Source organism: Gopherus evgoodei, chromosome 2 (genome assembly GCF_007399415.2).
Source record: "Gopherus evgoodei ecotype Sinaloan lineage chromosome 2, rGopEvg1_v1.p, whole genome shotgun sequence".
NCBI lineage: Eukaryota > Metazoa > Chordata > Testudines > Testudinidae > Gopherus > Gopherus evgoodei.
In genome coordinates this window covers 263,524,139-263,540,691 of record NC_044323.1, presented here as the reverse complement: position 1 = coordinate 263,540,691, position 16,553 = coordinate 263,524,139, and the positions used below count along the sequence as shown (strand labels likewise).

At 42.2% G+C, this 16,553-nt stretch overlaps 1 protein-coding gene across 4 annotated transcripts in view; it reads right to left on the bottom strand.

Annotated features, from left to right (window-relative positions):
- OXR1 (oxidation resistance 1) overlaps window positions 1–16,553 on the bottom strand; it is a 488,405-nt gene that overhangs the window by 125,100 nt on the left and 346,752 nt on the right. For all 4 annotated transcript variants that reach the window (XM_030553697.1, XM_030553695.1, XM_030553698.1 and 1 more), the window contains one exon: window positions 8,418–8,500. In XM_030553697.1, the coding sequence (XP_030409557.1) occupies window positions 8,418–8,500 (83 nt within the window). The remainder of the gene's footprint in view (window positions 1–8,417; window positions 8,501–16,553) is intronic.

Here is a 16,553-nt window from a genome sequence, read left to right as displayed (position 1 = left end):
ACACCCACAGCGTCCCATTGGCCGCAGGGGTGCTCAGGGCAGGGGCAGCGTGCAGAGGCATAGCCCCACCCCGGGCCGCAGGGAGGGTCTGGCAGGCACTCGTGCGAGCAGGCAGATGCCGCTAAGCTCCACTGTGCTGCTGGGGCCCCAGAGGGGGGAGCACCCAGGGCAGCAGATGGGGCCAAGGGAGAGATCCGGCCCCAAAACTACTGGAGCCCTGCGGGCCACATTGGGGAAGCTGGCAGGCCACAGATGGCCCATGGGCCAGGAGTTTGAGACCCCTGCTCCATAGCTTAAAGGGAACGATATTTTGGCTTCTTGGTAACCAGTAAGGCAGTACAGAAGCTGTTTTGTTACTGGTTTAGTGAAACCTGATTATAGAATAAACCACCAGTTTCGGGGATTGTCTGTGCCCACCGGACTATAGCATTTGCTCTGACTAAGCATTCTCAGTATTGCCGCTCCAGCAACCGGGCTCACAGCATCTATCAACCTTCTCAAACACCTTCTTAAGTCTAATTTCTTCCAGACTTAATGTCATGAAACAAGAACCATCAATAGAATAAAAGTGATAAAACAGACTCTTAGGAAGTCATGCAAGAAGTGAACTATTTGAAGCAAGTCAGCATGAAGATCCACCTTTTCTAGGTTAGCCTGATCTCCTGGGAAAAAGAAATGGGGGAGGCAGAAAGCAGGAAGAAAAGAGATTGCCAAATTCAGTAGGAATTTGAAGGAACGGGACCTTTGGATGGATGAGGTATCCAGAAATATGTCTAGCATACATATCTAACAATAAAAATCAAGCATAAAAGTTTTTGGTGCATCAAAGTCTGAGGAATATGTAGCGGAGGTGCTTATACTAGTATGTTTAAAACTGCTACCTAAAACAAGCCTTCTTTGGAGCCTCCATGACAGACTAGCAAAAATCTCTACAAAACAAAAATATTGGCCCATTAGTCCTATATTCCTAGTCCTTTCTCCTGATCCTCTCCCCTAAAATAAGCCAGCCACCATGCACATAAATCAGCCAAACAAAAATTCTTTCCAGATGCACTTGAATGTCCAAAATATGGTTGCTTTTATCATGTATCAGGCATCATTCTAATACGTGAAAGCTCTTTACTATATGCTGCAACCTAAACACAAATCACATGAAAATAAATGCATTAAAAATTGAAGCTCTCAGATACTACAGTAGTGGGAGTCATATACGTAAGATATTATTAGTATGAAAATGCTATTCAAAAAACATACTTAATGATCTCTGTGGTTTTAGCGCTGCTACCTACTACAAGTAGGTATGCAGTATTGTTGTAGCCATGTTAATCCCAGGGTATTAGAGAGACAAGGTGACCTGAAAGAAGAGATCTGTCTCTCTCGTCAGCAGAAATGGTCCAATAAAAGGTATTACCTCACCCACATTGTCTCTCTACTAGAAGTAGTCTATTAAGCAACAGAACCCAGAACATAGTTTCAGGAAATTTTACAGAGCAATGTATCAGGTTTCAGAGACAATTGGGTAGGAACAGTCACTGTAATTGGGAGTTTTAAAGCAGATGATGCATCCTTTTATGTTTCTCAGATGATTTATATTTAGAAAAGGAGAAAAATCCTACAATTAAAGAACCTGATATTTACAATAGTAGTGACTTCTGATGAGACCAGATTTCTTTGTATCATGCAAAGCCAATTATCTATCCAAGACAGTAGTACAGGCATGACTAACACAAGACCCCAGTATCGTATCTCCTGGCACTGCCTTGTGAATTGACAGATGAAGAGAGAGTTTTTCCAAGTTGACGCTAATTACCAGAAGAAAGGGCAAAAGGGTCCAAAAGTTGTATGCTATGATTTTTTATGTCTAACTTTGAGATTTGCCCCAAAACTAATTATTGTTATGAACTGTTGCTGTTTTTAGAATCAAATACACTGACTATGCATATGTGAACAATATAGCTCAGGTGGATCTTCGGTGGGATTCTGCTTGTTCCTAGAGAGGGCAACAAAGGTCTGACAAGATTATGACGATCAACAGATGGCTCAGGCAGTGGTACTATGAAGTAGGGCTTTGGGATGTATGGCCATTGAAAGGCATTCATAGACAGAGGACTGTTCTCTCAGGACAGACTTCACGTGAGTAGGGAGGGAAATAGATTTCTAGGATGGAGGCTGGCACAACTGATTAAGAGAGCTTTAAACTAGCAACTGGGGTGAGATGTCCAGGTAATCTCAACACCAGATTTTAATACTGAGAGGGAAGAAAACAAAGGAAGAAAGGATACAGCCCTGGGTAGGAGAATGAACATAAGGATGAATGGTAGTTTAGATACCAGTCCAATAGGTGATACTGGTGGTAGAATATCTGGGCCTAATCAGGCAAAGAATGTGAGCAAAGTCAAACAGTAAAAATTAAGATGTTTGTACACCAATGCGTGGAGCCTAGGTAACAAAATGGAGGAACTAGAGTTACTGGTGCAGGAGGTGAAACCAGATATCGTAGGGATAACAGATACATGGTGTAATAGTATTGAAGGGTATGTGCTGTTTAGGAAAGACAGAAATAAAGGCAACAGTGGTGGAGTAGTATTGTATATCAATGATGAAGTAGACCATAAAGAAATAAGAAGGGATGGAATGGATAAGACAGAGTCTGATTGGGCAAAAATCACATTGAGGAAGAAAGCTACTAGAGCCTCCCTTGGGATATTACTTGTGGTGTGCTACAGATTACCGAGATCTGATCTGGATATGGATAGAGACCTCTTTAATGTTTTTAATGAAATAAATACTAATGGGAGCTGTGTGATCATGGGAGACTAACTTCCCAGATATAGACTGGAGGACAAGTGCTATTAATACTAATAGGGCTCAGATTTTCCTGGATACAACAGATAATGGATTCTTTCACCAAGCAGTTGCTGCACCAACAACAGGGGATGCCATTTTAGATTTGGTTTTGGTGAGTAGTGAGGACCTCGTAGAAGAAATGGTTGTAGGGGACAACTTTGGTTTGAGCGATCATGAACTAATTCAGTTTAAACTAAATGGAAAGATAAACAAAAAAAGATCTGTGACTAGGGTTTTTTATTTCAAAAGGGTTAACTTAAAAGAATTAAGGAAATTGGTTAGGGAAGTTGATTGGACTGAAGAACTTGTGGAGCTAAAGGCAGAGAAGGCTTAGAATCACTTCAAGTCAAAAGTTGCAGAAACTATCAGAAGCCTGCATCCCAAGAAAGGGGACAAAAATCATAGGCAGGACTTGCAGACCAAGCTGGATGAGCAAGCATCTCAGAGAGGAGATTAAGAAAAAGCAGGAAGACTACAAGGAGTGGAAGATGGGAGGAATCAGCAAGGAAAGCTACCTTATTGAGGTCAGAACATGTAGGGATAAAGTGAGAAAGGCCAAAAGCAATCAAGAGTTGGACCTGCAAAGGGAATTAAAACCAATAGTAAAAGGTTAATAATAAATGGAGATATACCTATCTCACAGAACTGGAAGGGACCCTGAAAGGTCATCGAGTCTAGCACCCTGCCTTCACTAGGAGGGCCAAGTACCAATTTTGCCCCAGAGCCCTAAGAGTTCAAGGATTGAACTCACAACCCTAGGTTTAGCAGGCCAATGCTCAAACCACTGAGCTATCCCTCCTCCATATATAGCCATATAAATAAGAAAACCAAACAAAGAAAGAAGATGTAGGAACGCTAAACACTGAGGATGGAGTGGAGGTTAAGGATAATCTAGGCAAGGTCCAATATCTAAACAAATACTTTGCCTCAGTCTTTAATGAGGCTAATGAGGAACTTAGAGATAATGGTAGGCTGACGAATGGGAATGAGGATAGGGAGGTAGATATTACCACATCTGAGGTAGAAGCCAAACTCGAACAGCTTAATGGGACTAAATTCGGGGGCCCAGATAATCTTCATCCAAGAACATTAAAGGAACTGGCACATGAAATTGCAAGCCCATTAGCAAGAATTTTTAATAAATCTGTAAACTCCGGTGTTCTACCGTATGACTGCAGAATTGCTAACAGTTCCTACTTTTAAGGAAAAGAAAAAAAGTGATCTGAGTAACTACAAGTCTGTTATTTTGACATCTGTAGTATGCAGGATCTTGGGGAAAAAAAAATGAAAGAGAAAGTAGTTAAGGACATTGAGGTCAGTGGTCACTGGGACAAAATATAACATGGTTTTACAAAAGGTAGATCGTGTCAAACCAACCTGATTTCCTTCTTAGAGAGGGTAACAATTCTTTTAGACAAAGGAAACGCAGTAGATCTAATTTACCTCGATTTCAGTAAGGCATCTGATACGGTTCCACATGGGGAATTATTAGCTAAATTGGAAAAGATGGGGATCAATATGAAAATTGAAAGGTGGATAAGGGACTGGTTAAAGGGGAGACTACAACAGATCATACTGAAAGGTGAACTGTCAGGCTGGAAGGAGGTTATTAGTGGAGTTCCTCAGTGATCGATTTGGGGACCAATCTTATTTAATCTTTTCATTACTGACCTTAGCACAAAAAGTGGGAATGTGCTAATAAAGTTTGCAGATGACACAAAGCTGGGAGGTATTGCCAATACAGAGAAAGACTGAGATATCGTACAGGAAGATCTGGATGACCTAGTAAACTGGCGTAATAGTAATAGGATGAAATTTAATAGTGAAAAGTGCAAGGTCATGCATTTAGGGATTAATAAGAATTTTTGTTATAAGCTGGGGTCGCATCAGTTGGAAGTAACAGAGGAGGAGAAGGACCTCGGAGTATTGGTTGATCACAGGATGACTATGAGCCGTCAATGTGATATGGCTGTGAAAAAAGCTAATAAGATCCTGGGATGCATCTTGCAAAGTATTTTCAGTAAAAATAAGGAGGTGTTAGCACTGTTATACAAGGCACTGGGGAGACCTCATCTGGAATAGTGAGTGCAGTTCTGGTCTCCTATGTTTAAGAAGGATGAATTTAAACTGGAACAGGTACAGAGAAGGGCTACTAGGATGATCCGAGGAATGGAAAACTTGTCTTATGAAAGGAGACTCAAAGAGCTTGGCTTGTTTAGCCTAACCAAAAGAAGGCAGAGGGGAGATATGATTGCTCTCTATAAATATATCAGAGGGATAAATATCAGGGAGGGAGAGGAATTATTTAAGCTCAGTACCAACGTGGACACAAGAACAAATGGATATAAACTCGTCATCAGGAAGTTTAGACTTGAAATTAGATGAAGGTTTTTAGCCATCAGAGGAGTGAAGTTCTGGAACAGCCTTCCAAGGGCAGCAGTGGGGGCAAAAGAGGGAGCTTGATAAGTTTATGGAGGGGAAGGTATGATGGGATAGCCTAATTTTGGAAATTAACTGATCTTTGACTATTAGCAGTAAATATGCCCAATGGCCTGTGATAGGCTGTTCACTGCGGTGGAATCTGAGTTACTACAGAGAATTCTTTCCTGGGTGTCTTGCTGGTGAGTCTTGCCCACATGCTCAGGATTAGCTGATGGCCATATTTGGGGTCGAGAAGGAATTTTCCTCCAGGGTAGAGTGGCAGAGGCCCTGTGGGGTTTTCACCTTACTCTGCAGCGTGGGGCAAGGGTTGCTTGCTGGAGGATTCTCTGCACCTTGAAGTCTTTAAAGCACGATTTGAGGACTTCAATAGCTCAGACATACGTTAGGGGTTTGATATAGGAGTGGGTGGGTGGGTGAGATTCTGTGGCCTGCGTTGTGCAGGACATCAGACTAGACAATCATAATGGTCCCTTCTGACCTAAAAGTCTATGATTCTAAAGTCTAGGATACCATCTGAGTTTTACAGAATACAAACTTTAAGTCTCTTTCCCTGTTGTAAACAATCCGCAGATGGAAGAAATGATAGGGCCCAAGTGGGCCCAAGTGTCCTCCAAAAAGATGTAAAATAGCATGTAGCAAAATATATTATTGATACCACTTTTTTTTGAGGGTGGGGAGTGAGGATGGGGTTAGGAAGGCATTAGAAATAGTATTCTTCAGGTGTTAGAGGCCTGCAGTTGGCTGACTAATTAGCCCCACCGACTACACCTGGGAAAAAGACCAGTAACTTAATTGGCTCATCCTCATAAAAGGTGGAGAAGCATATGGGAGAGGAGGCAGCAATACCAGCCAGAGGCTGGAGCAACTGCTAGGAGGAGCAACTCCAAGAGACAGATGGACAGAAGGGAGACTGGGAAAAATCCTATTAGCACAAAAGTCTCTGAGGTAAGAGCCAGGAACTTTGGTTGATAAACTCATGGGGTAAGGGATAGATTTGGGGGGAAAAGGAACATAACCCATACAGGCTTTGTGGGGAAAGGCTGTGAAGCTCTGATCCTGTTTTCATTAAGAAGGCTTGAAATAAAACCCACAGTAATTAACTGGTCCGGAGACTACCCTACTCGATTCTGTGATAGGGCCCCAGGCAGGATTTCCTCAGGAAGAGAGCTAGCTCTGCAGGCATCAGCCTCGGTCCAGTTGGAAGAGGGCGCTACAAAGCAGGCCCAATCCTTCACACATATAGAAAAGAGGGAAGCAATCAGAAATCTAAGTGTATTTCAATCTGTGCAATACGAACATACATGTGTTACTGGGGTGGTAGCAGGTCATCATGGTTCCATCTGTGATACAGTAGGATTTGGGGTTCTGCATGTGTTGAATACAAAGGCTGCACAGCTCTATAATTCAATGTGTGCACATGGGTTGTTGGTATGGTAACTTACGATAGCTTGCAATAATGTGTGTACATGTTACTGCAAGCTTTCATAAGCCTGATGCAATAGAACACGTGAACAGAAAAATTTCACCAAGGAGACCACTGCATGACTAAACCAATACTGAACTCTTAAGCAAATCAAAACACATGTGATGCAGATGCACAAATGGGATCCCTTTAATGGAAGACATATTATGTGAACTATATTCCTTCACTAAATCAAGTGGTAAGTACTGTTGGAGAGATCATCTACAATGCATAAAATGTTACTGCAACCAAACTCTTAAGCCACACAAGTTTCAAACTCCCCCCTCCCACCAAAAAAAATACAAAAAAAAAATCTCAGCTATTGCAATACAGAACCGTGTGCTTACTTGGCACAAAAATACAATTATTTCTAGAATACATCCCCTCGATTAACTATTCTACAGAATAGCATGTTACACTGCCCTATTTTGTTTCACCACACATCAGAGTAACTGAATGTATACAAATCATAAGAGAATATCTGTATGCAGTATTAGAAGGGTTTTATTAATTGTACAAGGACAGTTTGATACTTTAGGTTTAAAAAGTTGAATCTGATAATCTGTTCCAGCTATTTCAGTGATATTAGGAAGCAATTATAATTTTTATGACGTTGCATGTATATTAAAGGTAAAGAAAATATGGTCTATTTCTTGTATTTTTAAAAATTCAACATATGAAAGATTAAATTTACATTGCAATTTCAATAAAATAAAGATTCAACAGCAAAACAGTGTAAGAAGTTTTGTCTTCTGTGTAAACCAGACTAATAAAGTTAGCTTGGAACTAATCTAAAGAACCCACTTCCCCAACTCCTCCCACAATATTTCTTGAAGGTAAGGCAATCTGTATTAGTAGATAAGAAAAAAGTGACAAAGTTAACTCCGGTATAAATCCATAATTTTCTTTACTAGACCTCTTTATATCCTATTTACAGATTTTTAGAGAAGAAAATATTTATTTTTATTTCATCACCAAGCTTCAAAACTGTTCAGGAGCTACTTGACTGATTTTCCAACATGTTAATTGAAAATTCATATGCAGTAATTATATAGCCTAAAACACAACACAAGACAGATATTTCTCACTTCAGTTTCCCCTAGTAACCAGAAATGTGAAAAACTGACTGCAGCACAGTTTGAGGGTCATTTCAAGAACATAACAGTCAGAGAAAGGCTCCATTTTCAGATGCTGCTGGGGAAATACATTTTCAGATACTTCTGAGTACAGCTCTGTTAAGTACAGATCAATGGAAATTAGTAGGAGAATGCTGGAAAGGTACCACCAAGACAAACCTAACCCTATCTTTATTATTTCTCCTGAATTCAGTGGATTGTTAAACTATAAAATCACTTTCAGCATCATTATGTACTGTAAATTATTGAATAATTAGCCTTCAAGAGAGAATTCTATTGATTGACATTTATTCAACTATCAATTTAACTTGCATAGAAACAGTTTCACTGTTGCAGTATGCTTCATATCCCTCCTGGAAAACATTAAGAGTACTAGTTATTTAATTCCTATTAAGGTAATCAACTATCAGAAGTAGAGTACAGACTGAAGAGAACAAAGGCAATCAAAGCTACTTTGTTTACATTACATATCAAAAACTTCAAGACTATGCACATTACCATACAAAAACAATATTTAAGCAGCAACTTACTGTATATTCAATAGTCCCTTTAGGCTTCTGAAAAGACATTCGTCGCCCATCTTTCTTGTCTGGGTTCTTCTTCTGGCCAGTATCTGAAAAAAATTGAGGCAAGGAGCGTGTTAAATTCATTTTCCTTGCTCACAGTACTGTCACAGGCTGCTGATTACAGCCCCGTGGGCAGACATCTAATTCAGCTTGCTCCTTGAGACTCTCCACTCTGACAGACAGACAGCTGCTGGAACAGGGACTTCGCTCCCCTGCTATGCTTTAAGGATCTGACCAATATAAACTACTGAGACAACTGGGAATCAGTTAACTACATAAGTACCTGCTATCATCCAGAATGCTATTAATGCAGGAAAGACTAAAATGATTGATCTCCCTCATCAGGCAAGGATAAGCAGCAAAGAATCCTGTGGCACCTTATAGACTAACAGACGTTTTGGAGCATGAGCTTTCGTGGGTGAATACCCACTTCCTCAGATGCATGTAGTGGAAATTTCCAGGGGCAGGTATATATATGCTAGCAAGCAAGCTAGAGATAACGAGGTCAGTTCAATCAGGGAGGATGAGGCCCTGTTCTAGCAGTTGAAGTGTGAAAACCAAGAGAGGCAAGGATAGATCAACTGCACAAGCAATGCTTCTAAAGATCCTCTTTAATTGGTTCTATGTTGCACAGGGTCTGTCATTACTGTCTGCTCCAGACCCTGTTTACAGCTTCTGGAGACTAGATGCAATTAAAAGTTACAGCTTTTAAGGTGAAAAAGGTGTAAAGAATACACAGTGGTTTATATACAAGTATTTATCTCAAACAAGTTGTGCATATAATCAAAACTCTAGAAGACTCCTCTTCTCCATATATGTTAGTTAGAAAGGAATAAGATGTAAAGCACATCCTCCCTATGCATATAAATTTCATCTTACTGTCAAGATGCACTTAAAGCATTGTTCCTTGGCCAATGCAACACTGAATATTTTTTGATGACCATCACCCTGCAATGTCTTCAGCTTTACTGGGATCCAGCAAAAGAAACGGAATTTAATGCAGGTATACTAGAACTTTGCTAATGCGTACTAAAAAAAAAAGTCTTGTGTTATTTAGCTTGATAATTTACCAACATAAAATGTATTTTGTTATTTGACCATTATAAATTTAATTTTACACAAGTAGGAATACTGAGGTATAGTTTGTAAAAGTATCTGAGTATCTTCCTATTATGAGACTTGACTCTGGCACTCTGCTATAAATCTTTCACAAGAAAAAAAATCTATCTTCGCAGCAGAGAGAATCAGATTTGTGGATTTGTAAAATGTTAGCTAGGTTCTACTGCAGCATGCTACTGATTGTGTTGAGGCATTATTTCCATATCTTCAGTTTATATAATCGTTACATATTTCAATCAAGTTTTCAATTAAGTACAAAATTCTTACAATTCTCAGCCACAACTAGGTCAGAAAATTGAAAAGGGATATGTTAGAAAGTGAAATGAACACACAATAGGTAAATATTTTTTAAAGTGTGCCAAAAAACTTTTGGCATACATTTAAGTGATTTCCACTATCCTCTCCCCACTCCCCCAACAGTGATTTAGAAGCTTAGATAAAAATCTCTCTAGTTTCTTTTCCAATTTTGCAGTCACTGGCTGCCCCCCACCATTTCTCTACTGAACAGAGATGAAATTTATCAAAATGCTTATACAAAGACAACGTCATACACAGTCTTTTAATGCCCACAACCCCCTGCCCCCCGCCCCCAAAAAAACCCTCAAAAAAAACAAACCACCACACACACACATATACTCTCCCTAGTCATGTTCCTAGGTTTTGCTTACTAGCAATAAGGACCTTCTAGGAGAGGAAATAATCTTGGGACAAATTCCCATATTTACAACAATCTGTTAAAATAGTTACTCAAAACAGAAGTCAGTTCTTATGGTGTGGATAGTGGTAAGTTTGAAAGGGACTAATGAAACTCACAAGAATTAAGTCAAAATGGTTTAACTGCAGGGGAAGACAATAGTTAAATTTCCCAGAAATTCCTTCAATCAGAATGTTGCAATTTTATTGTAGTGTTTCCTTACCTTAGCCACAACAGTCAGGCTAGATGTATGTTTGTTTTTACAATTAAAACAATTGACATCACAGCATATTAAAGGCTTCCTGAAGACAAGCAGCTAAAATTGCTCAGTGTTCAAGCACACTGAAAGCCAGGTGCAGGATGGTGGAGTACAACATTCTCTCCCTGACAGCCAAACATTTTGTTTCAAAAAGTTTGAAGAAAGCAACTCTCTTCTCCCTCCTTGAGTACTAGCAGCTAAAAGACCACAGCTGCTCAGAATACTCCCAGCTCACATCACAAAGGCCCAGAGGGAGCAGTTGAAGTCAATGCCCTACCTTACTCTCTATGGCAACAAGATTGTCTACATCTAAAATTTTGCAGCGCTGGTTGTTACAGCTGTATTAGTACAGCTGTATAGGGCCAGCGCTGCAGAGTGGCCACACTTACAGCAACCAGCGCTGCAAGTGGTGTTAGATGTGGCCACACTGCAGCGCTGTTGGGCGGCTTCAAGGGGGGTTCCGGGACGAGAGAGCAAACCGGGAAAGGAAACCAGCTTCGCCGCGGTTTGCTCTCTCGGTCCCGGAGCCACCCAGCAAACCGCAGGGAAGGAGACCTGCTTGCTCGGGGTTCCGGGACCGAGAGAGCAAACCGGGAACGCCGCGGTTTGCTCTCTCGGTCCCGGAGCCAGCCAGCAAACCGCAGGGAAGGAGACCTGCTTGCTCGGGGTTCCGGGACCGAGAGAGCAAACCGGGAACGCCGCGGTTTGCTCTCTCGGTCCCGGAGCCAGCCAGCAAACCGCAGGGAAGGAGACCTGCTTGCTCGGGGTTCCGGGACCGAGAGAGCAAACCGGGAACGCCGTGGTTTGCTCTCTCGGTCCCGGAGCCAGCCAGCAAACTGCAGGGAAGGAGACCTGCTTGCTCGGGGTTCCGGGACCGAGAGAGCAAACCGCGGCGAAGCTGGTTTCCTTTCCCGGTTTGCTCTCTCGGTCCCGGAACCCCGAGCAAGCAGGTCTCCTTCCCTGCGGTTTGCTGGGTGGCTCCGGGACCGAGAGAGCAAACCGCGGCGTTCCCGGTTTGCTCTCTCGGTCCCGGAACCCCGAGCAAGCAGGTCTCCTTCCCTGCGGTTTGCTGGCTGGCTCCGGGACCGAGAGAGCAAACCGCGGCGTTCCCGGTTTGCTCTCTCGGTCCCGGAACCCCGAGCAAGCAGGTCTCCTTCCCTGCGGTTTGCTGGCTGGCTCCGGAAACGCGAGAGCAAACCGCGGCGAAGCTGGTCTCCTTTCCCGGTTTGCTCTCTCGGTCCCGGAACCCCGAGCAAGCAGGTCTCCTTCCCTGCGGTTTGCTGGGTGGCTCCGGGACCGAGAGAGCAAACCGGGAAAGGAAACCAGCTTGATTACCAGAGGCTTCCTCCTTCCATGGAGGTCAAGAAAAGCGCTGGTAACTGTCTACATTGGATTACCAGCGCTGGATCACCAGCGCTGGATCCTCTACACCCGAGACAAAACGGGAGTACGGCCAGCGCTGCAAACAGGGAGTTGCAGCGCTGGTGGTGCCCTGCAGATGTGTACACCTTCAAAGTTGCAGCGCTGTAACTCCCTCACCAGCGCTGCAACTTTCTGATGTAGACAAGCCCTCAGTAGCAAAGAATCCTGTGGCACCACAGGATTCTTTGCTGCTTTTACAGATCCAGACTAACACGGCTACCCCTCTGATACTTAAGTCTAAGTGTTTCAAAGACAAATGATGCAGCTCATGAAACACTTTCAATGCTTAATCAAACACAAGTTTTAATGCAGTCTACCTTGAGGGAAATAGTTTTAATACAGTGGTGTCCAGCCTAAGTAGTACATCACAGCTTCCCCCACCCCGCATAAATCGTTAGAACAGAAAGAGCAGTCAAATCCCATGTTAACAGCCTATACCTTATCACCCCTGCTACAAATGCATACAGCTCCAACACATTTCTCCAAATGCAAACACCGAAGTACTTCGTGCTCTGCATAAAAATCTGACCACGAGTGGCTGAACAATTCAAAATTATTTTCTGTAAAGCGCTGCCTCATGGAAACAAAGATTTCTTCCCTCACATTAATAACTTTATTCTTCACCATTAAAGCGCTCAACAATTTCTCTAGTTCAACCCTAAACACAATACTGGGCTTTACTTTCTCAACTTTAATGTATTAATATGGTTTTTAGTTTATTATGAAATTCTACAAATGGACTGGAAAAGTACAATTACTGAAAAATTGCTCTCATTTTTACCATATAATTACACTGACATGTCAGTGTATAGCATACAGTGCAGTATAAACAAATTATTGGCTGTATGAATTTTTACTTTGTACTGACATCACAAGTGCTTTTTATGTAGCCTGTTGTAAAACTAGAAAAATATCTAGATGAGTTGATATACCCCAGAAGACCTCTGCATATCTCCAGGGGTAAGCACACCCCTGGCTGAGAACCACTGGTCTAGGGCATAATTTTTATTACATTTAAAGTTAAATTATCTAAAGAAAAAAAAAAACACCCAAGTCTTCTTTCAAAAATGTTTTCGTAAATGACTACTTAACATGAAGCAACTTGCTGTCATTTGCTTATTGATAAAATAGAGGAGGCATAGATAGTTAAAGCTTTACTAGATTAGTTCCACTCAGCAGCAATTAGATGTGTGTAATCTATTACACAAAACCAAAAAAACCCAAATATTAAAGTTAGAATCATTTTAACCAGCATTATAAACTCTGAAACTGCTTTTTCTGACAGCGTTGACCTCTACTCAATGGAGTGATTGTCTCACATTGTCTCCCCTCTATTTGCAATCATGTAACATCTATGTACTAACTACAGCAATATACATTTTCAGTTGTCTATTCACGGTCTTACAGCTGGAAGAAAGAGACAGCACCAACAGACCAGCCAAATCTCTGGAAACCAGCTGTGGTCCACAGACCACTGTGTGTGAGCCACTTCTCTTTTTGAAAGGCTAACTGCCCTGCGAAGTCTAAGGTTAGACTCTTAGTCATATGAGCACCTAATGAAATGGTCTGATTTTCAAAAGGGCTTTCATGGTTTTGTGACTGTTTTAGAAATAAAGGTGATTTTTATATCTTTAGACCAGTGGTCTCCAACTTTTTTTTACTCACAAGATCAATTTTTGAATTTAAATGCAACCCAGGATGTGCCCCGTCCCTTCCCAGAGGCCTCGCCCCTTCCCTGAAACCCAGCCCCGCTTACTCCATCCCCCCCTCACTCTGTCACTCACTCTCACCAGGCTGGGGCAGGTGGTTGGGATTCGGGAGGGGGTGTGGGCTCTGCGCTGTGGGGTTCAGAGTGCGGAAGGGGGCTCTGGGCTGAGCCTGGGGCAGGGGGTGAGAGATGCAAGCTTTGGGAGGGAGTTTGGGTGCAGGAGGGAGCTCCAGGCTGGGGCAGAGTGTTGAGGTGTAGGAAGGGGCTCAGGACTAGGGGGTCGGGGGCAAGCTCCCACTGGACAGCACTTAGCTCGTGCAGCTCCCAGGTGGCACAGTTGGTCTATGCACCCCTGGGGTGGGGTTGGGGCGGTGGGAACATGTGGCTCTGCACGCTGCCCCTCTCTACAGGCACCGTCTCCGCAGCTCCCATTGGCGGCAGTTCCCCATTCCTAGCCAATGGGAGCTGTGGGGGCAGTGCTTGCAGGGAGGAACAGCGCACAGAGACACACACACACACACTGGAGCCGCGGGGCAATGCTGGCTGCTTCCGGGAGTGGCATGGGACCAGTGCAGGCAGGGAGTCTGCCTTAGTGGCAGCCCTGCTACACCACCAGACTGTTTAGCAGCCAGAGATCACGATCGACTTGCAGAGTCTCCAGGATCGACCAGTCGATCGCGATCTATGGGTTCGTGACCACTGCTTTAGACACTCTGGAGTTTATTAACTTTAATTCCCATCTTTGACAGAGTTCAAGACAGACTACAGATAAAACTAGCAGAGTATATTTAGGTTTTAATTGTCTGAATAGGAGCGTTATAAAATTTAGATCAATATCTAGATGATATTTCTAAACTAGAGAACATACACCGAGTTGTTTAGTGATGAGGTCATAAAATATATAGGAAAAAGCTAAAAAAATTTTTTTTTTCACATAAATCTTGATTATGCTGCAGATATAGACAGTAACTTACAATCTAACTTTGGAAATACCCTTTAAAAAAAAAAAAGCAGAAAGCAAGGTAAAACTTAAAGTTAAGTGTACACTAAATTATTTAACACACATAGTTAACAAGCTTAAATCCCCATGATTATTGCCTCTCATGGTTACCGCCCAAGTTATGGACACAGTCTTATAAATGGATCATCAACTATCTTCCGGACTAACAGGGAGCCCCATACCCTCTCAACATACAGGCACATATGCAACATCCTAATGCATGTACAACTGTGGCTGGTGAACATGCCAACACCACATCCAGACACCAAGGCTATGTCTGCAGTAGCACTTAATGTCAGTCAGGGTTTTTGTTTTTGTTTTTTCACATCCCTGATTGACAAAATTTCACCTACGAACAGTCTGGACAGCACTATGTTGGCAGGAGATGTTCTCCTACTGACATGGCTACCGCTACTCATCGGGGGTGGTTTAATTATGCCGATGGGAGAGCTCTCTGCCATCGGCATAGAGGCTATACAGGAGACCGTACAATCGTGCAGTTGCCACGTTAAAGCTGTGCCGCTGTAAGGTGTGTAGTGTAGACATAGCCAAAGTCTCACTATTTTGAGAAGATAGCCCCATTTACCTTACACATAAAAACCTTATCTCACATCTATTTGAATCATGGTGTAGTTAAGCCCCACCGTATTTACATTCCTCATTTTCTAAGCATATTCAGTGTATAAATGACATTAATTATGTCACCAAAACAACTCTAAGTTCATGAGCACATATTCCCCTACTCACAAAGTTTCTGACGTTTTAAAAAGTTAATTCTAGTTACCTTATCAGCATCACTACTCAATCTACTCTACAGATACTGGGGGCAGACTCAATGTAATAAAAATGAACAACAGACCAAGATCATACATATTCTACACTACATATAGCGTATTAACATTTCATAGACCAGTGGTTCTCAAAGCCGGCCCGCCACTTATTCAGGGAAAGCCTCTGCTGGACTGGTTTGTTTACCTGCTGCGTCTGCAGGTTCAGCCGATCACGGCTCCCACTGGCCATGGTTCACCACTCCAGGCCAAAGGGGGCTGTGGGAAGCGGCGTGGGCCGAGGGATGTGCTGGCTACCCATCCTGCATCCCCTATTGGCCTGAAGCGGCGAACCACGGCCAGTGGGAGCCGTGATCGGCCGAACCTGTGGACATGGCAGGTAAACAAATCAGCCCAGCCCGCCAGGGGCTTTCCCTGAACAAGCATTGGACTGGCTTTGAGAATCACTGTCACAGACAATTATTTGAAAACACATACACATCTCTCTTATAAGTTTAAATCCATGTGATACTACCATAATTAGACCTGAATTTACTTAACTCACATCCTGCATGCTGCCCACGTGAATGTTTGGAATAACTTAAATATGCATTTCTACTCTTTTGGACTTTAGGTTAACTGTCACTTAAACATTTATTTTAAATGCAGACCATTATCACACTTTATCAAGTGTTTTAGTACTTACTTTCTCAAGCAGTTCAACCCATTAACTTTTAAGAACTGTATACATTCACTTTCCCAGACACAGAGAATATATACATTTCATTAGAGACTAGCCATAACATTTCTAATACAGTAGAACCTCAGAGTTATGAAGACCAGAGTTACAAACTGTCTGGTCAAACACACGCCTCATTTGGAACCAAAAGTACGCAACCAGGAAAGAGAGGGAAAAAAGGCAAACACTCTGTTAAACATAAAACCACCCAAAAAATAAAGGGAAAGTTTAAAAAAAGGAAAGCTTTGACAAGGTAAGAAACCTGTTTCTGGGCTTGTTTAATTTAAATTAAGATGGTTAAAAGCAGCATTTTTCTTCTTCATAGTAAAGTTTCAAAGCTGTGTTAAGTCAATGTTCAGTTGCAACCTTTTGAAAAAGAAAAAAAACCAAAA